This window comes from Apium graveolens, chromosome 3, assembly GCF_009905375.1.
Source record: "Apium graveolens cultivar Ventura chromosome 3, ASM990537v1, whole genome shotgun sequence".
NCBI classification, from domain to species: Eukaryota; Viridiplantae; Streptophyta; class Magnoliopsida; order Apiales; family Apiaceae; genus Apium; species Apium graveolens.
Genome location: NC_133649.1, coordinates 118,290,285 through 118,315,934, shown reverse-complemented (window position 1 = coordinate 118,315,934; position 25,650 = coordinate 118,290,285). Strand labels below are relative to the sequence as shown.

The 25,650-nt window shown below is 36.4% G+C and overlaps 1 protein-coding gene across 2 annotated transcripts; it reads left to right on the top strand.

Annotated features, from left to right (window-relative positions):
- Positions 1 to 11,990: 11,990 nt before the first annotated feature.
- LOC141712707 (nucleobase-ascorbate transporter 11) lies at positions 11,991 to 24,854 on the top strand. Of its 2 annotated transcripts, none has more exons than XM_074515751.1 (10): positions 11,991 to 12,841; positions 20,322 to 20,419; positions 20,521 to 20,691; positions 21,291 to 21,391; positions 21,491 to 21,626; positions 21,918 to 21,968; positions 22,319 to 22,606; positions 22,702 to 22,936; positions 23,358 to 23,638; positions 24,317 to 24,441. In XM_074515751.1, exons 1-10 carry the CDS (start codon positions 12,178 to 12,180, stop codon positions 24,344 to 24,346), a joined length of 2,055 nt encoding a protein of 684 aa, XP_074371852.1. In that variant the 5' UTR covers positions 11,991 to 12,177; the 3' UTR covers positions 24,347 to 24,441. The 2 variants fall into 2 exon arrangements, with proteins under 2 accessions (XP_074371852.1, XP_074371851.1); XM_074515750.1 differs by having other exon boundaries at positions 11,994 to 12,841; positions 24,369 to 24,854.
- The last annotated feature ends 796 nt before the right edge of the window (positions 24,855 to 25,650 follow it).

Sequence of the window (25,650 nt, the reverse complement as noted above, 5' to 3'; positions counted from 1 at the left end):
TGAATTAGAGAATTTATATAAATAATGATAAAATAGTTTTATTATTATTTATTTCTGCTACCGGCTTAATATTGAACCTATAGGGTCACACCATAAAAGAGAATGATTTAATGGTGGATAAATTAATTAATAATGGCTGATAATTATTTATTTATGAAATAAATAATTAGTTGGCAAATTTAATAATTGATTAAATGAGATTTAATTGATTATAAATTAATTAAGAAAAAGTTCTTAATATTATTAATTAAGAATTTAATTTTTGGAAATTAAATCAAGTGAGAGAATTATTTCTAAAGTGTTTAGAAAAAGGATTAGTAATTAAAGGTGTTTTAATTATTAGTGAGAATAATAAAGGGTTAATAATAATAATATTTTATGGGTAAATTTTCAGCTGAAAATTTTGCCTATAAATATACTATTATAGACCCTATTTTTGCATCAACCAAAAAGATTTACAAAACTCTAATTCTCTCCATCTCCTCCTCCTTCATTACATCGTTTTCTTGGTGGATACCGGTGGAGTGCTTCACACTTGAGGAGCAGCTGCTAAGGATCTCCATTCATCATTTTTGGATCGCCATTAAAGACCTCCATCTTTTCATTAACGTAAAGCTTCTTAAGGTAAACATACTAAACTACGTATTAAATATTATTTTTCGCATGGATCCTGCGGAGGGTTTCGGTTTTTTTTAAGATTTAAATTTACGTTTTCGCTGCGTTTATGTGCTAAAAATCCTTCAATGGCATCAGAGCTACTTGCGAAAAGTTTTTAATTCGTTTATGTGTTTAACTGTTTTCGATATATGAGCATGTACGTGATTCGCCATGATTTGATGTTGATATAATATGTTTATATATGTATGGTTTTGAATATATGATATTCATGTGAGTTGTATAATCATAAGATGATTATGTAATTTGTATATATACTGATATATACATGATTTATGTTTGTTCTAATTATGAGAATCATATTAGATACGGATTCTGAATTGGCTGCTGCAGATTTGCTGATATCTGGGTCTGGTGTCCGATTTACGCAAACGAATACCCTATTCCATAGGTAAATGAGCGTCTGAATAAAACTGATAGTTAAAGCTATCAACGACTCGTCTGTAAGGCGTTTGACGTCGTTTACTGCCCGTAAATAGTGATTCTTATTTTTTCTGCTTTGATTCTGATTTTTCTGATTTTTGTCATATTTTATTTTTATGATTAGATCATGGATAATATGATATGTTAAGATCAGATTATGTGTTTTAACATGCTTTTATGTGTTGTATGAGCATGGTGGATGGTTATGGCCTTTCGACCTTAGTGTAATGGTTTTGGTTTTGGTTTTAAATACGACTTGCATGTCGTCAATCTTTGTAATCATAAATCTCGAATGTAACTCGAGTTATTCTTGTAAGTTCATTAGATTAGTTTTACTTTCAATCATGTAATGTAATTGAAGACTCAAGAAGGCTATCCAATGGAGGTGATACAAAAAAGAAGACGAGGCATACAAGAAGTCTAAACAAAGAAGAAGACTTATGTAATAATTAGTTGTATTTATTTCCATCACCATATTAGATTGACCTTGATCTTTATCATGAGCTTGATAAAGATCACATAGGATGGGGCCATAACCAAACACATTTACTTTATTGCACTTTACATTTACTTGTTTATTTAATTTTATATATGAGATATATGCCTATGTTTACCATGCGATGATAGATTTAGGTGAACTTAAATCAATATAAGGCGTGCTCTAGAAAATCTAAAATAGGAATCGTTTCTTGCCTTAACAATAAATATTATGAATACGATCATGAGATTCTTGTGTTTATGAAACACATAATTGAATATGAATTTTCAATATTGAGAGAAAGGATGATTCTGTCAACAACAGATTTCTATCTGTAAGAAAGGGTTATTAAGTGACGCCTCTTGACAATGCTCCACCCGATCTGGGAATCATCTGATTATCGATTATTGATTTGAAATATTTAATTTAAAAGGAAGAATCTCTTTATAATATGATTATGATTGTAACGTAATATAATCCCTCTAAAATTAAATAATATCAAGTAGTAATTGGCCAATGACACAAGGGGCTTGTGTCGGTCCTAGCCTTCCAACATGGTAGAAAGTGGTTCTTATTTTTAAATCATTTTCATTTCGTGCTACAGCCGATGGCTTTGATTTCGAAATAAGAAATACTTGTCTATTACATAGAGATGTGTACATTAAATTAGAATCTAAAGGTCGATACGTGCTATAGCCGTGGGCCGTTGGAGACTGATTCAATTGTACGAAATGTTGGGTTAGACTTGACTTAGAATATTGAGTTTGTCGTGTCACAGCCGTGACTCAATTATTCAAGAGGCTAAACTTATATTAGGGAATAACATAAGATGTAATTGACAAGAGTTGTCTGCCTATTGAACATTACATGACGTTTCGTGCCACAGCCGAGGTTGTGCGATGGAATGTAGGATCCATATTCCCACTAGCATTATGAATGCTTAATTTTCACTTAGGGGGTTGAAAAAAATAGATAAACTAGTGGGAGACACTTATGGATAAAGACCCGATTCATATAGTGTTTTGAAATAAAATTGAATATTTGCTAAGTGTTGTTATGTGTTTATCATTTACATATTTACTATATTCGTCATGTCTTCTGCACTATCATTCCGGAGCATACTAGATGCTCACAAGTTGACTGGTCCTAATTTAGCTGTTTGTTTTCACTGTAACAAGTTGGGGCACTGGAAGAGGAACTGCAAGGTTTACCTTGCAGAATTGAAGAAGAAGAAGGGTAGTAAGACTACCGCTTCTGATTCAGGCATGTTCATGATCGAAGTTAATATGTCACTAGGTCAAATTTCTACTTGGGTATTAGATACCGCATGTGGTTCTCATATTTGCAATTCGTTGCAAGGACTAAAGGGAAGTAGGACTCTTGAAAAAGATGAGGTGATTCTACGTATGGGCAATGGAGCAAGGGTTGCGGCCATATCTGTAGGATCATTTAGTTTACATATGCCTACGGGCAAGACTATTATTCTGAATAATTGTTATTACGTTCCCTCTATTGTGAGGAATATTGTTTCTATTCCTATGTTGGATTTGGATGGTTTTTCATTTATTATTAAGAATAATGAATGTTCTATCCTTAGAGATAATGTTCTTTTTGGATGTGGCATTTTAAATAATGGTCTGTATGTATGTGACGTAGAGCATGATTTACTTCAGATTGAACAAACTAATAAAAGAAAACGAGATGATGAAAATCTGACCTATTTATGGCACTGTAGGCTAGGTCATATTAGTGAAAATAGACTGCGGATATTGCATAAGGAAGGGTTACTAGACCCCTTTGATTTTGAATTATATCCTACATGCGAGTCTTGTCTATTGGGTAAAATGACCAAATCTCCATTTAGTGGACATGGAGAGAGGGTTGCAAATTTGCTAGGATTGGTACACACAGATGTATGTGGACCAATGTCTACGCAAGCCATGGGTGGATTTTCGTACTTCATTACTTTCATAGATGATATATCTAGATTCGGATATGTGTATTTGATGAAACACAAGTCTGAAGCCTTTGAAAAGTTCAAAGAATATAAACATGAAGTGGAGAAACAAACCAAACACAGTATTATAACTCTTCGATCAGATCGAGGTGGTGAATACTTGAATGGAGAGTTTCTAGATTATCTCAAAGAAAATGGTATAGTCTCACAGTGGACTCCTCCATATACTCCACAGTTGAATGGGGTATCTGAAAGGAGAAATCGAACTTTGTTAGACATGGTTCGGTCCATGATGAGCTATGCGAATCTTCCAGTATTTCTATGGGGTTATGCATTGGAAACCTCAGCATATTTACTGAATAAGATGCCTTCCAAATCTGTTCCTTAAACACCATATGAGATATGGAAAGAAAGGAAACCAAGTCTTAAACACGTTAAGATTTGGGGATGTCCAGCTTATGTGAAGAAAGTTGACCCAGATAAGCTGGAATCTCGATCCGTAAAATATAATTTTGTGGGATATCCTAAAGAGACTTTGGGGTATTACTTTTACACCGATCATCAGGTGTTTTTCTCCAGACATGCTACCTTCTTGGAAAAAGAGTTTATCCTTGAAGGAAACAGTTGGAGCAAAATTGAACTTGATGAAGTTCAAGAAGCACAAACTACTACGGATCAAGTGGAAACACATGTTCAGACTGAACAACCTTCTGTGGAACAGCCCATTCGTAGGACATGGAGAGTGTCTCGCCAACCTGAGAGGTATTATGGCCTTGTCATTAGGAATGACAATGAGTTTTCAACCATTGATGATGACGACCCTGTGACCTATAATGAGGCTATGAGTAGTGTTGACTAAAAGAAATAGCATAGTGCCATGAAATCTGAAATGGAATCTATGTATACCAACCAAGTATGGACTCTGGTTGAGGTGCCTGAAGGTGATAAGCCTATTGGGTGCAAGTGGGTATACAAAAGAAAGATTAGAGCAGATGGCCAGGTGGAGACCTATAAGGCCAGGCTCGTGGCAAAAGGATTCAAACAAAGGCAAGGGATTAACTTTGATGAAACTTTTTCGCCTGTAGCCCTGTTAAAATCAATTCGGATTTTGCTTGCGATTGCTGCTTACTACGACTATGAGATCTGGCAAATGGACGTGAAAACGGCCTTCCTCAATGGGGAACTTGAGGAGGAAGTGTATATGACACAGCCAGAGGGTTTTCTTTCCAAGGGAAATGAACACCTAGTGTGTAAGCTGCTGCGAACCATATATGGTTTAAGGCAAGCTTCTCGTAGATGGAACATCCATTTTGATGAGACAATCAAAGAGTTTGGTTTTATCAAAAACATAGATGAACCATGTGTCTACAAGAAGGTTAGTGGGAGCGCGGTAACATTTCTTGTATTGTATGTGGATGACATACTTCTTATAGGAAATGATATACCGATGCTACAATCAGTCAAAGTATGGCTATCAAAGAACTTCACCATGAAGGACTTGGGAGAAGCATCCTACATTCTCAGTATGAAGATCTATAGAGATAGATCTAGAAGAATGATAGGTCTTACCCAGGGTACATACATCCAGAAAGTGCTTAAAAAGTTTAGCATGGAAAACTCCAAAAGAGGCCTCATACCGATGAGCCATGGAGTGTCCCTTTCAGAAAAAATGTCTCCTAAGACACCTGAGGAAATAGAGCGTATGAGTAAGATTCCTTATGCTTCAGCAATAGGATCTATCATGTACGCGATGTTATGTACAAGGCCTGATGTTGCTTATTCAATTAGTATGACGACCAGATATCAGTCCAATCCAGGTGAAGACCACTAGAAAGCAGTGAAAAACATCCTTTAGTACTTGCGAAGGACTCAGGACATTTTTCTTATTTTTGGTGGTGAATCTGAGTTGAAAATAGAGGATATGTTAACGTCGAGAGAGTTGACACACATAACAACGTAACAGACCCCCTCACAAAGCCACTTTCTCAGAGTACCTTTGATCTTCATAAAGACAAGATGGGTATTAGATACCAGAGTGATTGACTTTAGTACAAATGGGAGATTGAAAGAGATATGTCCTAAGTCCAATCATGTATGAGCATTTAGGAATAACTTTTATATAATCTGTTTTGATTTCATTGATATTAATAAAAGACTTATTTTGTTTTTATTGCGAACTCTATCTATTTAAATGTTTAAATAAGATATACCACAGTTTAGAGTAAAACTTTTTATGGATTGTGATGAGATCATAATAATGAGACCTAAAAGATGATAACTCTAAACTTAAATAGTTCCTGGTCGTAGGATTACTAACTGGTAATTAATAATCCGCAAAGATCGGTACATACTATGCTTGCTTCATTATGAAGGATGTCTGTTCTCATAGACATTTGTGTGGTGACACTATAGCTAGTATGTAGGTGCTTATTATAGAATAAGTTCACTGAACATGACTCACACAGCTGAACAACTGATGGAGTTCACTCACGTGTCAGCAGTTGTTCACATAGTGATAGTTGTACAAGTATCCTTAGACTTGAGGTCATCATAGTCATCTTGTGTACACTGAACTATGCTTTGGTTTAGTTCTTAGTCTCAAGGGACAATTATAAGGGCTCTACTGGGTATAGGAATTTATACCCGAAGATAGTGTATGATCAATAAGGGATCCACCCCTTCCAGTGTAGGAAGAGAATGTTCAATGCTGATCCACTTATGTTAGTTCAGGAATCTCTGGCCATAGTGAATAAAATTAGAAAGGAGTTTCTAATTTACATTAAATAGAACTAAGCATAGTGAATGGGAAAGCAAGTGATTAAATAAGATAGGCTTGACACAAGTTCCATGCCTTGTATTTAATCATGACATTGCAGGGTAGAAGGAATTAATTGTACGGTAACTACTCACTGAATAGGTACTTGGTATTCTAAGCAGTGAATTCGTATTATCCGGAGAGTCGCGATATGCTGAGAAGTATCCCTCACGATGTAGAATAAATATGATTAATTAATTAATTATATTTAATGAATTAGAGAATTTATAAAAAATAATGATAAAATAGTTTTATTATTATTTATTTCTACTACCGGCTTAATATTGAACTTACAGGGTCACACCATAAAAGAGAATGATTTAATGGTGGAGAAATTAATTAATAATGGCTGATAATTATTTATTTATGAAATAAATAATTAATTGGAAAATTTAATAATTGATTAAATGAGATTTAATTGATTATAAATTAATTAAGAAAAAGTTCTTAATATTATTAATTAAGAATTTAATTTTTGGAAATTAAATCAAGTGAGAGAATTATTTCTAAAGTGTTTAGAAAAAGGATTAATAATTAAAAGGTGTTTTAATTATTAGTGAGAATAATAATGGGTTAATAATAATAATATTTTATGGGAAAATTTTCAGCTGAAAGTTTTGCCTATAAATATACTATTATAGACCCTATTTTTGCCTCAACCAAAAAGATTTACAAAACCCTAATTCTCTCAATCTCCTCCTCCTTCATTACATCATTTTCTTGGTGGTTACCGGTGGAGTGCTTCACACTTGAGGAGCAGCTGCTAAGGATCTCCATTCATCGTTTTTGGATCGCCATTAAAAACCTCCATCTTTCCATTAACGTAAAACTTCTTAAGGTAAACATACTGAACTACGAATTAAATATTATTTTTCGCATGGATCCTGCGGAGGGTTTCGGTTTTTTTTAAGATTTAAATTTACGTTTTCGCTGCGTTTATGTGCTAAAAACCCTTCAATACCTAATATAATACAAAAAGTAATTACATCCATCACTGGCAAGTATGTCTTTTTTCATTCTTTTCATTTTGTTTTCTTATGAATACCCATTTATTCCCAACAGGGTTCACACCAATTGGTGTTTGGATAACAGGTCCAAATGCTTCTCTTTTATGCAATGAATTTAATTCTGTTTGAATTGTGTCTTTCCATCTTGGCCAGTCTTTTCTTCGACGGAATTTATCCACACTTTGTGATTCAGGATCAGAATTTATGTCGACATCCAATGCTGCGTAATACACAAATACATCATCGATTATGGCTTTACTTTTGATCCCATAGCTTCATATCATGCACGTAATTTATTAAAATTTCATGATTGTTTAATCCCGTATCTTCAGGGACTGGAATCTCTTCAGGAGATACCACTTTAGGGATATTTGCTTCTTCTGGAGCATGTGCCACTTCAGGGGCAATTTTCTTTATTTTTCTTTTGTGGTACAGCATCTTTTGCACCGACTGGTCTACCACGCTTCAGGCGTGGCTTTGATTCTGTAACCAGTTTTTTTGTATCTGGTTTTTTAATTGGTGTATCTATTCTAGATGGATTGTTTACTGCAGGTATAGGAGATTTAGTTATATTTTTAGAATCATTAAATGCATCAGGTATTTGGTTTGGGATATTTTGCATATGGATAATTCTTTTAACTTCAAGTTCGCATTGACCGGTACATAAATCTAGAAAATATAATCCTGACACATTCCATGTTAGGTCAGGATTAACTTTATTTGAATGTTTATCTCCCCCTAAGGGAGGAAACATAGACTCGTCAAAATGACAATCTGCATATCTTGCAGTAAATAAATCTTCGGTTAGAGGTTCCATATATCTAATTATAGATGTGGAATCAAAACCAACGTAGATACCTACTCTTCCTTAAGCTCCCATCTTTGATCTTCGTGGTGGATCAATCGGTACATATACAGCACTTCCGAAAATTTTGAAGTGAGAAATATTAGGAACTTGACCAGGTACCAGTTGTAGCGGAGAATGTTGGTTGTAGGAAGTTGGTTTAATCCTAATAATATTAGCAGCATGAAGTATTGCGTGAACCCAAATAAATGTAGGTAATTTTGCTTTCAACAACAACGGTCTTGCAATAAGTTGGAGTCTTTTGATAAAGGACTCGGCTAACCAATTTTGTGTATGTACATGAGGAACTGGAGGTTTAACTGAGATTACTACAGACATGCGATAGTCGATAAAGTTTGCAGATGTGAATTCACCGACATTATCTAAATGAATTGACTTAATGCAATGATCTGGAAATTGAGCTTGTAATTTGATTATTTGGGCAAGTAATTTTGCAAAAGCATCATTACGAGTTGAAAGAAGACAAACATGAGACCATCTAGTTGAGGCATCGATTAATACCATGAAGTACCTAAATGGGCCAGATGATGGGTGTATAGGTCCACATATGTCACCTTGGATCCTTTCTAGAAAAGTTGGGCTTTCAAGCTGAACTTTAGTAGGAGATGGTCGAGTAATCAATTTTCCTAATGAACATGCGGAACATGGAAGGTCATTATTGGAAAGAACTTTAAAATCTTTAAGAGGGTGATCAATAGAATTCTCTATAGTAAGACGCATCATAGAGACACCATGATGACCTAATATTTCATGCCAAAGTGTAAAAGATTTTGGATCTATGAGTTTGGAAGCAATGACATTGTATGACTCAATAGTTCTAATTTTCATCATATATAATCCTGAGGAAAGTGATTGAAACTTTTCTAAGATTTTCTTATTTCTAGGATTAGCGGAAGTAATAAGAAGATATTCTCTAACAGCCTTATAGGTAGTTTTGATGTGAAAATCATTGAGTCGAATATCTTTAAAACTAAGAAGATTTCTAGTAGACTTACTAGAATATAATGCATTTGGAATGTGTATGTGGGTACCATTAGGGAGGACAAAACTTAATTTTCCAAAACCTTCGATTATATTAGATACACCGAAAATCGTTCCAACTTGAGCTTCGGTTTTTGTTATATGGGTAAAATATTTTCGGTTCTGTAGAATCGTATGAGTTGTAACACAATCAGCAATGCATGTATCTTCAGAATCCATTCTGTATATAATTAAGAAACATAATTTAATTGATAAGAACATAACACTCTATATAGTTCAAACAAAATAAAGCACAATACACAGTACTATAGTAATTATATGAAACTAATCTTCAGCCTCCCACATGGGAGTTTTGTTAGGTTCATTCGGACCATTAATGCTTATTCCTCCAGTTGTGATTCTCGAAAAATCATCTATGTTATTGTTGGCGAAATTTGTTTCTATCATTTTCTCTTTTGATTTTTGAGAATTGGTATTTATTAACAAGATGATTTGGGGCATGACAATTACGTGTCTAGTGCCCATCCATGCAGCACCTACATCAAATATTTCCAGTTTTTCCTCCTCGTGGTGCCTTTCTTTTACTTTGTAATTCAAATTGCCACTTTCGGTGACTAGAGTTATTATATAGACGAAAATGCCCGTGGCTCCGACCTCGTCCACGGTACCGACCTTGGCCCCGTCCACCTTTATACCCTTTTCCACGTACATTCTGCTGTAATGACATGTTATTTACTTCAGATAATGGGGCAGATCCTGTTGAACAGGATTGATGATTCTTAATCATCAATTCATGATTCTTTTCAGCAAAAAGGAAAGTTGATAGAAGATCCCCGAACTTAGTAAATTTGCGCTCCATGTACATATCTGCTAAGTTGATATTGTTGGAGTGAAAAGTTGATAATGTTTTATCGATTTTTCTTTTTTCGTAACTTTCTCACCACACATAATAAGCCTAGAACTTATTTTGAACAAAGAGCTATATGCTCGCACACTCTTAAAATCCTAAAGTCTTAAATTAGCCCAATCATTTTCAGCTACAGGTAGATAAACTAGTTTCTAGTGATCAAACCTATCATTTAGATTTTCCTGTAAAATAAATGGATCCTCGACTTCTAAGTACTCAGATTTTAAATCTTCATGCATGTGGTGTCGGAGAAAAATTATAGAGATAAAGTTTTCTTCAGTCGTGGATTTTTTATCTGCCTTTATTATGTCGCTTAATTTCTTTGAACCCAAATGCAACTTTACATTTTATACCCAGGATAAATAATTATCGCCAGAAATGTCCAAAGCAACGAACGACAAACTTGTAATATTTGTAATACTAAATATGAATTAACACGAAAATTATTAAATTTTAATTCATCAATGTAAATATTACATAAACTCCTACTTAATCGGATGAGTTAACAAGTATGCAATAATCAATGTATATATCATTATTATCATTGATATTATAAACATATCTATATATAAAATGACAAATGGATTTTCACCCGCCATACGGACGTTTGCGTATGCAGGTTATGTCCGACCAATAATAAATTAAAGTGAACAATCTTACATAAGTTAGTTAGGGGCAAAAGTTATAATCCGATAGTAAACGTATATTAGGATACTTGATGCAAATTCTATATTCACCAATGCCATGTATTTATAACTAAGGTGATGAACAAAAGTAATCAATACATTATCAAAAAATTTATTTCTAAACAGAGGCAAACCTAGGATTGTAAGATCACCTAGGCTAAAAATTTTTTAACAACAGTTTATCTTAATGATAAACTTACGAGAATGAAGGCACTATTCTTGTAAGGGAAAAAAAGTTTTTTAAGAGATAATTTGTCCGAGCATTACAAGACATTTGTTAACCGGACTTAGTTTAATGTACAGTGTAATCAACACTATTTAGGCTTCTTTTTACCCGGGAGCAATCAAAGAAGTGTGTAGGAATTAAGAATCAACCCTATCATTGAGGTAATATCTAAAAAATGAAGAAAATTGATACTTTTTACCAGACAATCATAATTTAGAAATTATACTGTACTGTTATTTCTAATGATATTTATAAATAAATTACTTATGTAATTTCAATTCTTCTAAATTATAACAAGTTTATAAAATTATTATGACCTTAAATTTATTATAATAACATTAAAAAATATTATTAGTTTATAATATAAGTTTCTCAAATTGAAGTATATAATTTTTTTTTTGATTTCACTTATAGTAAATAAGTAATTTGCAAAAAATAGCTACTTTTTATATTCTTAATTGTATTTACACGGTAGATTTAAAATAATGGTCACTGGCCGTTAAGATTTAAAATATTTTATAATGATTTATTTTATATAACCTTAATGCTATTTTCAATAGATTGATTTATTTTTCCAAAAAAAATAAGATAATAAAAACTTCAATCAAACATATTTTAAAATACAAATAAAGAATTAAAAACAAATTTATACTGAGCTAAATAACCTAGTTTGCAAATAGCCCGTACTTTTAAGACTAATTTTTATATTCTACCATTAAATTAGAAATTACACTCAATTGTGATTTATAACATAAATAAATAATTATATGAATCAAAATATGATCCACAGGCATTCATTCATGCCCGTGTTTTTAAACGAGACACGGGCGATAAAAATTGAACTCCATATCAGAATCCCCAACGGCATAGAAAGGGTACTGGGGTAAATTTACACACGGAAACTTCAACCGATGACAACTCTCAGCAAAAGCCAAAAAAAGCCACTTTTAGCTAGAGTGCTTCAACTTTACCTCACTACACTAGTCACCTTTATCACTTACACATCACTGTTTCTACTTTCAACTTACTTACGTTGACACGTATATTTCATCTTTCAATTTTACTACTTCACTACTCTACTATATCATCTTGATTGACTTTCTTGATTTTTACATTTTCTGGATATTTGTTGGCTACCCATTTCATAAGAACCTGTAATGGAAAAAGGGTCAAGTTCAGAAACCTCAAAAAAGGCTGATACAAAAAAGGGTCTTAAAAAATTGAGCTCAATGTTACCAAAGGTGGAGCCTTTTTTACCAAGAAGAGATCATAACCCAAGGGAGTTGATTTCTTGGGCTAAAAGAACTGGTTTTCGATCAACTTTTTCTGGTGAAACTGGGACTAGTTTGAGTGAAAAGGGTCATAGTCAGAGTGAAAAGAATGATAGTGATGTGTTTGATTTGGAAAAGGGGTTGGATAAAAATGGTTCAAGTTCACCTAAGATTGAAATTGATCCAATATTGGGAAGAACTAGAGATAGAGGGTGTGAAATTGAGCAAGTTGGAGAAGGATTTAGGAAGAATGAGAGACAAGGGAGTGATAGGTTGAATCAGAGGAGTAAAAGCGAGGTTGAGTCGATTTTTAGTGATATTGATGAGGTAAGGGTAGCTGGTTTGAGTAGAAATAGAAATGGAGGTAGAAATGGCGATACTCGCGGAGATGTGGGGAATAATGTGCCTCTGAGTGAGTTGAAGAATGATGATGAGGATGTTGAGAGAGACGTGCGAGTTGGCGATTGTCAGAACGGAGAGGAGTCTGGTGATGAAGGTTGGAAAAAGCCATTTACATTGAAGTGTGGGATGAGAGATAATCCGGCTTTCGGTGAGTTCAAAATGGTTTTCGTGGAATTATTTGTTTGAAAGTTTCAGCTGTTCTAGTCTATGTAGGTTAGTGAAGTATTTAAAGTAAAAAACTAGGCTAAGGAGCATTTTCTACTATCTTTAAATTATAAGGCAGCTAATCTTTGAACACCAGTAGTGACTCGAGAATTTAATTTTGTTAGATTGACATTAGATGCTCTATGCTCTATGCTCTATGCTCTATGCTCTATGCTCTATGCTCTATGCTCTATGTTATGTGTTCATTAATCTAGTAGAATTTAAAGCTCATGATCACGTTAATTCTGTAGTATCACCGAGTAAATGTGATTAATTTGAAAATACCTGCTTCCAATCAATTGTCAAACTTAAGAAAACTTCTTAAGTTCTGTAGCATGACTTCTTAAAAATGTACATTGTAAATGGTCTGTTACTTAGAGGAGATGGTATTGGGACTTTAAGCTAAAAATTTCATTTGACATGTTGTTTTATCAGATATGGTATAGTTAAACTGTATTCCATCATTTGTCTCTAGATTTATCTCTAAAAGGCGTTTAGCAATTTGGCATGTCTAGATTAATGGTAATTTGGGAATCTCAATTGCATTATTCATTACAGCATCCATCCCTGTCTTTTTTGTGAATACAATCTGCGATTAATACATATAATCAAACAAATGTGTGTGTGAGTAAACGAAATCAAACGGAGGAAGAAAAGATATAAACAGAAGAGAGATCCTCGAGTCCAGTTGAAACTGTCTCCTTAAAGCTATTTCGCCTCTCACCGTATGTGCGAGTCGATAGCCTCCCAGGATAAAACGAGGTAGCGGCGGCGTTACGGATAACGAGCACCTTCAGCGAGCTTGAACGGGTACGAAACTATCACCGAGAGAGAGAGTTTTGTGTTTAAAGGCGAATATGTTTTTGGTGTATCTAACCCTAACGCCTTAGATGTGTTTATATAGGTGTAGATAGACTTGTGCACTACTCTTTTCCATAATTAAATATCATTAATTATGGAATCGGTGTAATACTTGCAAGTTACTCTATTCCATAAATAATCTGAAACAGAATCAGATTAAATATATCAAGACATACACCATATCAATTAATCTGAAACAAAATCAAATTAATTTATGCCATAATATTTGAGCCAAATTCTAATGGAAAATAATAATTTCCATTATTAAGAGAATATCATCATATCTCACACATCTTTTAGTCATAATGCTCAAAAATATGACTTACCAATATGGGACTTATACCCATATTTTCCAACAATCCCTCACATGGGTGAGATTGGTGATCTTAGTAGCACACACCAAACAGACACGGAGTTTGACTTGGTGATAGTTTTTTCGATCAGATATAGCATACGATAGGTAGAGAATGCTCCTTGAACCTTCGCTCGAGTAAGCATACCGACTTTACTGGTAGACAGTAGACGTGCTTGTCCTTGAACTGTTCGACCGTTTGTGTAAACGATGATATACTTATCACTATATCGTTTCTGACTCGTTCAGCTCTCATGAGTATGTCCATTTTGGCCATGGAACATCGTCCTGGTTCTGCAGAAGTTTCTAAAGAATTGTGCCTCGCAATTCTCCTTTGAAGCGGCCCCACTTCTCTCCCACATAGGTGATCTTTATCTTATAGAGTAACCCGCGTTTACTCAACTGAATTCCATGCGTTCACTCCTGAGCTCCATGTATTCATCAAAGATCATTAAAAGCTCAAAGCTTAACCTCGTACCTTACGGGTCTCACTGTTTCCTCATCATAGGAACATGCCAGGGGTTACCCCCACAGTGATTTAGTTGTCCCATTGAACCAAGTTCTTGGGATCTCCAGTCAGCAGTGGTTGGGTGTCCACCATGATGCCGTTAAGCAATAGGCTTAAGGCCCATCCCTCTCGATAAGCAGTGGTTGGAATTCCATGCGTTCACTCCTGAGCTCCATGTATTCATCAAAGATCATTAAAAGCTCAAAGCTTAACCTCGTACCTTACGGGTCTCACTGTTTCCTCATCATAGGAACATGCCAGGGGTTACCCCCACAGTGATTTAGTTGTCCCATTGAACCAAGTTCTTGGGATCTCCAGTCAGCAGTGGTTGGGTGTCCACCATGATGCCGTTAAGCAATAGGCTTAAGGCCCATCCCTCTCGATGATTTCTCAACCACTTCTCTTGATGACCCTTTGGTTAGTGGATCCGCGATATTATCTTTTGACGGTATATAGTCAACAGTGATAATTCCGGTTGAGATCAATTGTCTAATGGAACTGTGTCGTCGTCGTATATGACGAGACTTTCCATTATACATCGTGCTCTGTGCTCTGCCAATAGTGGATTGACTATCACAGTGAATCCCTATTGCAGTTACAGGCTTTGGCCATCTTGGAATATCCTCCAGAAACTGACGTAGATATTCAGCCTCTTCGGCGCATTTATCTAGTGCCACAAACTCAGCTTCCATCGTGGAATGAGTTATCACCGTTTGTTTTGAGGATTTCCATGATATTGCCGCTCCAGCTAATGTAAACACATAGCCACTCGTAGACTTAAGTGCTTTCTTGCTAGATATCCAATTTGCGTCAGTATATCCTTCTAATACTGCTGGGTATCTGCCATAGTGTAGTCCATAGTCTCGAGTTCCCCTCAAGTACCTTAGTACCCTTATGATCGCTTTCCAGTGATCAGCTCCCGGATTACTTGTAAACCTACTCAACTTGCTAATTGAGTATGCAATGTCTGGTCTTGTGCAACTCATGAGGTACATCAGACTACCAATTATCCTCGAGTATTCCAATTGGGAAACAGCTACACCTTTGTTCTTGGATAGGTGCAAAGTCATATCCACAGGTGTCCTAGCTTTCTCAAAGTCATCCTTAAGAAACTTCTCAAGGATCTTGTCAACATAATGTGGTTGACTTAATGCGAGACCCTCTGATGTTCTAGAAATTTGAATTCCCAGAATTACATTTGCTAGTCCCATGTCTTTCATGTCGAATCTTGATTTCAACATGTCCTTGGTAGATTTGATCACTTTATCATTGCTTCCGGCAATAAGTAGATCATCTACATATAGCGTCATCATGACATAGCCATTGTCATTCTCCTTGACATAGCTGTTCTCGTTATCCTTGTAATAGGCACAACTATCACATTCATTGATTTTGAAGCCATTGGCCAGCACGACCTCATCAAATTTTTCATGCCATTTCATAGGCGCTTGTTTCAAACCATACAATGATTTCACCAATCTACAAACTTTCCTTTCTTGTCCTGGGACAACAAACCCTTCGGGTTGTTCCATATAGATTTCCTCATCTATGTCCCCATTTAGGAAGGCTGTTTTCACATCCATTTGATGTACAGTTAGATTACGCATTGCAGCAATAGCAAACATCATCCTTATGGACGTTATTCTCGTTACAGGAGAATATGTATCAAAGTAATCAATGCCTTTTTGTTGCTTGTATCCTTTAATTACAAGTCTGGCCTTATACTTATCAATAGTGCCATCAGTTTTCAACTTCTTCTTGAAAACCCACTTGCTACCTAATGGTTTGCAACCAGTTGGCAAGTCCACTAATTCCCAAGTATGATTTTGCATAATTGAATCAACTTCATTCTTGATGGCCTCTTTCCACATAGGCCCATCAGGTGAGGTAACCGCCTCCTTATAAGTTTTTGGGTCACCTTCTTCGAGCAAGTAGGTCATAAACTCAGACCCATAGGATTTCTCCGTTCGTTGTCTTTTGCTCCTTCTCACTACCCCCACATTTTCGTCTTCACTTTCGTCACTCTCATTATCGTCATCTACAGACTCATGAGATCGTTTAGACGTCGTAGGTTGTTGGTTTCCTGGATTACAGGGAAACATCGTCTCAAAGAATGAGGCATTCCTTGATTCCATAATGGTATTCTTTTGAATATCAGGAATCTTGGATTCATGAACAAGAAACCGATATGCAGTGCTGTGTGGAGGATATCCGATGAAGATACAATCCACAGTCTTAGGACCTATCTTCACCTTCTTCGGTGTAGGGATCAGTACCTTTGCAAGGCACCCCCACACTTTCAGGTGTTGGTAACTTGGTTTCTTTTTCTTCCACATTTCATAAGGACTTACATCCTTATTCTTGCGCATCGTAATATTTAAAATATTATTTGCGCTTAAGATGGCTTCTCCCCACATCGATTGTGGAAGCCCAGAGCTTAACAACATCGCATTCATCATTTCTTTCAGAGTGCGATTCTTCCTTTCAGCCACACCATTTGACTGAGGGGAGTATGGTGCAGTGACCTCATGGATTATACCATGTTGTGAACAGAATTCTCCAAATGGTTCAACATATTCACCTCCACGATCACTTCGTATCGCTTTGATTTTCTCAGTCTGTTGTGTCTCAACTTCTTCCTTATAGATTTTAAATTTATCTATAGCTTTGTCTTTGCTTTTCAACAAATATACATAGCAGTATTTTGTACAATCATCAATGAATGTAATAAAATACTTGTTTCCTCCTCTTGTTGGAGCGAATTTTAAATCACATATGTCGCTATGTATTAGGTCTAGCACTTTGGTGTTCTTTTCCACACGTTTAAATGATGATCTCGTTAATTTTGCCTCAACACAAGTCTCACACTTATGTTTTGAATCGATAGTAAGTTTAGGTATGTATTCTTTTGCACTTAAACGTCGTAAAGTGTCATAATTTACATGTCCTAATCTAGCATGCCATAAATTAGGAGACTCAGCAAGTAAGCAGAAGAATTCTTCATTTCATTATCGTCCTTTACGGACATTACATTGAGCTTAAAAAGCCCATCGGTTAAATAACCCTTGCCTACAAACATACCACTCTTAGACAAAATTACTTTATCTGACTCTATTACAATGCGAAAGCCATGCTTACTCAACAGAGAACCAGACACAAGGTTCTTGCGAATATCAGGCACATAAAGTACATTCTTCAAAGTCAGATTCTTCCCAGAGGTCATCTTCAGGATCACCGTGCCTTCACCCTCAATGGTAGAAGTTGCTGAATTCCCCATGTAGAGCTTCTCACCAGCATCAGAAGCTTTGAGGCTAGAGAAAATCGCCTTGTCTGAGCAAACATGCCTAGTAGCACCAGTATCAATCCACCATTCACGTGGATTAGAACCGACCAGGTTCACTTCAGAGACCGTAGCACAAAGGTCTATATCACCCATATCCTTGGAGATATTCTCTACCATGTTTGCTTCTTTCTTCTTGTTGGGCTTCTTGGGCTTCTTGTAGTCAGAAGACCTATGACCAACTTTATCACAGTTGGAGCACTTCCCCTGAAATTTCGACTTCGAAATCCCTCCTTTGGGTGCCAGCTTTGCCCCTTTACTAGAATTAGTCTTCTTGGGCTTGGAGCTTTGAGCATGCTCCACCATGTTTGCCTTCTCAGTGGCAACATTAACTTTCTTCTCGGACCCTCTGTTGTCTTCTTCAATACGAAGTCTAACAATAAGATCCTCCATAGACATCTCCTTTCGCTTATGCTTAAGGTAGTTCTTGAAATCTTTCCATCCAGGTGGAAACTTTTCAATAACAGCAGCAACTTGGAAAGACTCACTTATGACCATTCCCTCAGCATGAATGTCATGAATGATCACCTGCAGTTCCTGCACCTGACTGACCACAGTCTTAGAGTCTGCCATCTTATAATCAAGAAAGCGGCCAACAATCCACTTCTTTGCCCCAGCGTCCTCGGTTTTATAATTATGGTCAAGTGACTCCCATAAGACCTTGGCTTCGCGCTGTATACGTTATACAACGGGTCAGACAAACAATTTAACACATAGTTCCGACAGATGTAGTCGGAGTGCTTCCAAGCATCAGCAGCATACACAGTCTGCATGTTACTCTCAGCAGTGAGCAACGGTGGTTCTTCCTTAAGGAAGCGATCCATATGCAACGTGGTCAGATAAAAGTGCATCTTTTGTTGCCAACGTTTGAAGTTCGTTCCGTTGAACTTCTCAGGTTTTTCAGCATGTGCAACAGGCACAGTTGGCATAACAGGTGCAGCAGGCACCACAGGTGGAACAGATGGTACGTGCGTCTGTACTACAGGTGTATGCACACCAGTAGGCACCGCAGGTATGATCGGAGGAGTGAATCCTACCGATATCTGTCCTAGAGGAACACTAAACTGTCCAATGACAGTGTGTCCCACAGGCACATGTCCCGAAGGCACATGTCCAACAGGCGTTTGACCCCATCAGATCGTACGATCCGTGCGTTAGGGTTAATCGGCTGCTGGTGAACCCCATCAGATCCAGTGATCTGTGCGTTGGGATCAACCGTCATGTTCATCGGATCGTTTACAGTTTGGTTCTCCATCGATCTGTTACTCAATCAAAACAAGCAGATACAGATGTATCAGTATCCCAACGATCCGTGCGTTAGGGTTAATCGGCTGCTGGTGAACCCCATCAGATCCAGTGATCTGTGCGTTGGGATCAACCGTCATGTTCATCGGATCGTTTACAGTTTGGTTCTCCATCGATCTGTTACTCAATCAAAACAAGCAGATACAGATGTATCAGTCACAGATGTATGAAAGAAATAGCTTTAAGATTGTGAATACAATCTGCGATTAATACATATAATCAAACAAATGTGTGCGTGAGTAAACGAAATCAAACGGAGGAAGAAAAGATATAAACAGAAGAGAGATCCTCGAGTCCAGTTGAAATTGTCTCCTTAAAGCTATTTCGCCTCTCACCGTATGTGCGAGTCGATAGCCTCCCAGGATAAAACGAGGTAGCGGCGGCGTTACGGATAACGAGCACCTTCAGCGAGCTTGAACGGGTACGAAACTATCACCGAGAGAGAGAGAGAGTTTTGTGTTTAAAGGCGAATATGTTTTTGGTGTATCTAACCCTAACGCCTTAGAGGTGTTTATATAGGTGTAGATAGACTTGTGCGCTACTCTTTTCCATAATTAAATATCATTAATTATGGAATCGGTGTAATACTTGCAAGCTACTCTATTCCATAAATAATCTGAAACAGAATCAGATTAAATATATCAAGACATACACCATATCAATTAATCTGAAACAAAATCAAATTAATTTATGCCATAATATTTGAGCCAAATTCTAATGGAAAATAATAATTTCCATTATTAAGAGAATATCATCATATCTCACACATCTTTTAGTCATGATGCTCAAAAATATCAAAAATATGACTTACCAATACGGGACTTATACCTATATTTTCCAACATTTTTTTCATTCTACTACCATTATTGAAAGGTTTATATGCTCATTTACTTGAGAACATTGCCAATCACTATTTAAATTACACTTCAATTACTGAAGTCCTTAGCTCTAGTTTTCCTGAAACATAATTGTGATTGGATCTTATAATTCCCTGTCTCTTTGTGGTGATGAATAATTAGATTATTTGATAACCCTTCAATTTCCCCCATCACATGCAGTACCACTCATATGTTACGGTTTGCAGCACTATTTATCGCTTGCTGGTTCTCTGATTTTTATTCCGTTGATCATTGTGCCTACCATGGGTGGAACTGATGTGAGCACTACTACTCATAAATAGAACTATTACATTCTGGCGCAATCTGAGTGAGAGATTTCATTCAAGTGTAATGACATCTTCCTTGGTAATAATGACAGAAGGATACATCATATGTTATTTCCACAATGCTACTTGTGTCAGGAATAACCACAATACTGCACTCATACTTCGGAACCCGACTTCCATTAGTGCAAGGGAGCTCATTTGTGTATTTAGCTCCTGCTTTAGTTATTATGAATTCCGAGGATTTCCGAAACCTGACTGAACATGTAAGTTATTTGCAACTTTTGATTGCTTGTTTAATGTACAACGACTCTTCTAAATTTCTGGCAAGTCAATGTAAGTGGTGCGAGACACAAAGACGTTATGGCAAATTACGATGCCTATCTCTTAAAATCATATGTATAACAGATTGGTTGATTACGAAGTAAAAAGAATATGTATATAAAAACTCCAAGCCCTTTATGTATCTTCTGATTATTTATGATTATAAACATTCATTGAATTTAGGCAGTAGATCTTATCCACAGTGCCAATATACCGTGACCTGTTTAATTAGTCTATATATTTAACATGCATATTCAGTCCGAGGAGGTAGAAATTATGTCCTCTCCCCCTCCCCCCCCAAAAAAAAAAGAAGATAAAAACGAAAAATATCAAAGCACCCTAGCATAGTAAAATCTTAGATAAAAATAGATGATTGATTTTTAAAGTGTTCGACCTGGTTACTGCTAAAGTTAGGCCAATGGTCTGTTTTTAATTTTTGATAGTTGAAAAGTGCAAGGCACGCAAGTGTATTTTTCTTAATCCTTGCGGGATATCTTCTCGGAAATTAAACTTATTTACGTAAAGTTATTATCATATACAGAAATTTAGGTACATCATGAGGGAATTGCAAGGGGCTATAATTGTTGGTTCAACCTTCCAAAGCATCTTAGGTTTCAGTGGTCTGATGTCCCTTCTTTTAAGGTGCTCTCTAATCTGAGTCGGACCTTTTTATCTTGGGATGGAAGACCTGAATTACATATACTGATTTACTGAGCTTATTTCTATTAAATCATGCTACAGGTTTATAAACCCTCTTGTGGTTGCACCTACTGTTGCTGCAGTTGGCTTTGCCTTTTTTAGTTATGGTTTTCCTCAAGCTGGTAGCTGTGTGGAGATAAGCATTCCCCAAATATTATTGGTGCTGCTTTTCACATTGGTAAGCAACTATGCAATCTGGTTAGCGTTTACCTTCAAGGCTTCAACTGGTTACTATCAAATTATGTTCTTACTTCTTAGGATTATAGTAGATCTTTGCTCATCAGTTTTGAAAAAGTTGATCTATTCCTGAACAGATGATCTGTTTTGCAACTATATGGCAGATTATTAGACTTTTTTGTTTTTTCAATAATTTTGAAAACACCAAGAATTGAATATGTGAGGGGTCGATTATATATCAATTTTAAAAGTTCTTTATCCTCAGTTTTTTTCTCTTTTCCTTCCTTAATAGTACCCTCGAGGAGCATCTATATCCGGACATCGAATATTTCGGATATATGCGGTATGTACTTTTATCCTATGTTGTTATGTCTTTTGATATCTTTTAATAAATAACAGATGGCACTTTCATTTTTTGTTCATAGCATTATGTGAGCTTTCCATTCCAGTGCAGCCTATTCTACTTAAAAGTACAAAAGATTAAAATTTTCAACTCTATAGTAGTTATAAAAAGAACAACGAATTTGTAGTGTTGTGATGCAGAACAGTTCTCCGTGCATTTTATTTTCTCCAACATGTTACCCCCATAATCCAAACATCTGAATTCGACATCTTGGTTGTTCCTTTGAGTACTTTCATTATCTACTATGATGGTTCACTCTGCACTTTTGGCAATAATATCCTATATTGCAGGTTCCTTTAAGTGTCATTATTACTTGGACATATGCATTCTTTCTGACAGCTGGAGGAGCATACAATTACAAAGGTTGTATATCTAACATACCAAGCTCAAATATCTTGATTGACGCTTGCAGAAAGCATGCGTATACCATGAAGCACTGCAGGACAGATGTGTCCGATGCATGGCATACTGCTGCTTGGGTCAGGATTCCATACCCTTTGCAGTGGGGTGCTCCAATATTCCGTTTGAGGACTTCAATCATCATGATTATCGTATCACTGATTGCATCAGTGGACTCGGTTAGTTTCTAGCTAGAACATTGCAATTCTTGTTTGAAGTTTACAAACCTCATGAGTCATGCCTCGTCTGCTGATAATTTTTTGTACCTAAACAGGTTGGAACTTACCACTCTGCATCCATTCGAATTAGTTTAAGGCCTCCTACCCCCGGTATTGTCAGCAGAGGAATTGGCTTGGAAGGTTTTTGTAGTTTATTGGCTGGAGTCTGGGGCTCAGGGACTGGGTCAACAACTTTGACAGAGAATGTACACACTATTAACATAACTAGAGTAGCAAATCGTAGGGCTTTGGAACTTGGAGCAGCTTTCTTGATCCTTTTTTCATTCATTGGTATGTATCTTTTGCCTTCGTTAGATTAAAATTATACATGTAATTTTGTGTACTTCCTATGAACGAGAAAAGGATCAAAACCTAGATATTAGTGGCAGAAAACCTAAATCCTTTGTTTGGGGAAACAGTAATCTAAAAAACAAAACTTTGCATGCGAGGCTTGGCATCTTACTTCTTATCAAAACGAATATATAGAGCTGAGTACTCATGAAGCAGCACTTCACCTAAAAAGATATACTTCACATCAAAGATGTACTCATAAGGCCAGAACTTCACATAGAAAAATATGTACTCCATATAATAGAACTGCTTTTTTAAATCATTATGTCATTGATCATGTTTAACTTAAAGTGTGCTTCTTAGGGTCGTCATTCACAAGCTGAAAAGGGTTACTGACTCATCTATGATCTATGTTTGATAGGGAAAGTGGGTGCAGTTCTTGCTTCCATACCACTATCATTGGCAGCAGCAATATTGTGCTTCATTTGGGCACTGACTGTGGCATTAGGTCTATCGACGTTGCAGTATACTCAAACATCAAGCTTTAGAAGCACTACAATAGTTGGTGTATCCTTGTTTCTTGGTTTCTCCATCCCAGCATATTTTCAACAATATCAGCCGCAATCCATCTCAGTCCTGCCTAGTTATTTCCTACCTTATTCGGCAGCATCAGATGGCCCATTTCACACTGCTAATAAACAAGTATGCCATTATTATCTCCTTCTTGTGAAATATTATCAATTTCATTTTCTTTCACATATGAGTTCTTGAGTGACCCTTTGGCTGAGCCAGAGAAACAATCCCATTTTTATAATAGCAGTGATGTAGAGCATATAAAAAAGAATGACTATCAAAGAATGTTATATAGTTCAAGGACGAAGCCGTTTTTAGTAGAGTCTATAGTTCTAAATTGATTTCAGGAGTGGACGCTCGTATATTTTTAGGTCACTTGTCATCCTAACGTGAAACCAAACATACCTAATATATCCTGGAAGTAACAAGTAACAACTAAACACACCCAATATATTGCAGAAGTAAAAACCAATTATCCCATTACATCCCAGAAGTAAGGTATGGAGCGGTGAGATGTACGCATACCCTACCCTTTAGAGAGTCTGTTTTAATGTCGCATAGTCATTCCACATGGTTAATCATCAAAACAAAAAGTCATTCCAAGTCGTTGTTGTTGTCGGTGGATGTTAAAAGGTAACATAGCATAAAACTTACTGCCAAATATTAATATCTGAACACAATCGTGATTCTGGTCTCAAGTTTTAATATCTGAAATTTTCGAAAACTAATACCGTGCGAAGCTTTGTTACTTCTAAAAGAAAGCTCATAAATTAGATGAATGTTATTACGTAATATATCTTCTCGCAGCCTCTTTGGTCCTTAATGATTGTGGTCTGACCTGTCTGCAATTGGCTGTTAGCTCAACTTTGCTGCAAATGCACTTCTATCAATGAACATGGTGGTGACGTTCTTGGTGGCATTTATACTGGACAACACTGTACCAGGTAGCCAGCAAAAACGAGGCGTATATATATGGTCCAATGCTGAAGAAAGAACCATGGATCCGTCTTCACTTTCTGATTATTCCTTGCCAAATAAGGTTGCCCGGTGTTTTCATTGGGCAAGATGTTTGGGGGCATGATTTTTTCTGCAGAGAGCTGAGAGCCAGTTTGTAGGAGTTGCTGGAATTTCAAGGCAGGAGCTGAGAGCCTGCATCTGAGAATGCAGGCAACCACAGAAACATGAAAGCATCCTCAAATTATACAAAAATATACTTGCTCTTTTAGATAAATGCATAGTCAGCAACTAATGATTCGTCTGTTGAAGTTTGAAAGTGAGAAACACTACACAAGTTAGCTTATAGTGTCAAATGTTCTTTTAGTATTTATGAAGCCTGTTTATGATCTTTATCTTTTATAGAATGGGAGAACGAAAAGGCTACGTAATTCGTGAACCCATGGTTTGTCTCTACTTATAGCAAGGGCGGGTTATTCTTACAACTTGGACGCGCAGGCCAAAACTCCTGTGGTTTTAAACATTGAAAACAAAGACCTATGAAGTGAAAGTAAGAGCGAGGGACTGAATTTAGCTAAGAAAGTGGCAGACACAGAGAGTAAATTTACCTAGCTTACTCCGCTGTACATGAAGCTGGAGGAAATGAGGTCGTAGCTTACTCCCCTGTTCGTGGTGGAACAAGGACTTAGAATTGGGGGGGGGGGGGGGGTAAAGGTCAGGCTAAGGTAGAGATAACGCCAAGAAAGACTTGGCATTCAGATGAGCTGACCAGTGGTGTGGTACATAGGGGCCTGGTGGGTTTATTATCCCCTGCCAAAACAGCTCTGAAACAAAGAGAAAAAAGCCCAGCATGCTGAAAACAGAGAAGTCTAATCTTGTATTAGTGAAAGAAGAGTGTGATTAGGAGCAAGGTTCTTGTGGTTGAGCTGTAAGTTGTTACTGATGTATAATTTCTGGTCCATAACCACTCTCTTATAGCTTTATAGCTTCTGCCAAGTATGGCTCCTTCATTATGTACTGCAAGTCGGAAATGATAGAAGTGCGTTGACTTAATTGCACTGTTCATGTTCATGGCTAAAGATTAATTTTTTTGCACGGGAGGGGCTAAATTTTTATTTGCCCCAGTTTGATGGCTAATTTTTTTTTAAACAACCAGCGTAATGGTTCCGGACTCTTTCCGTTAGTTC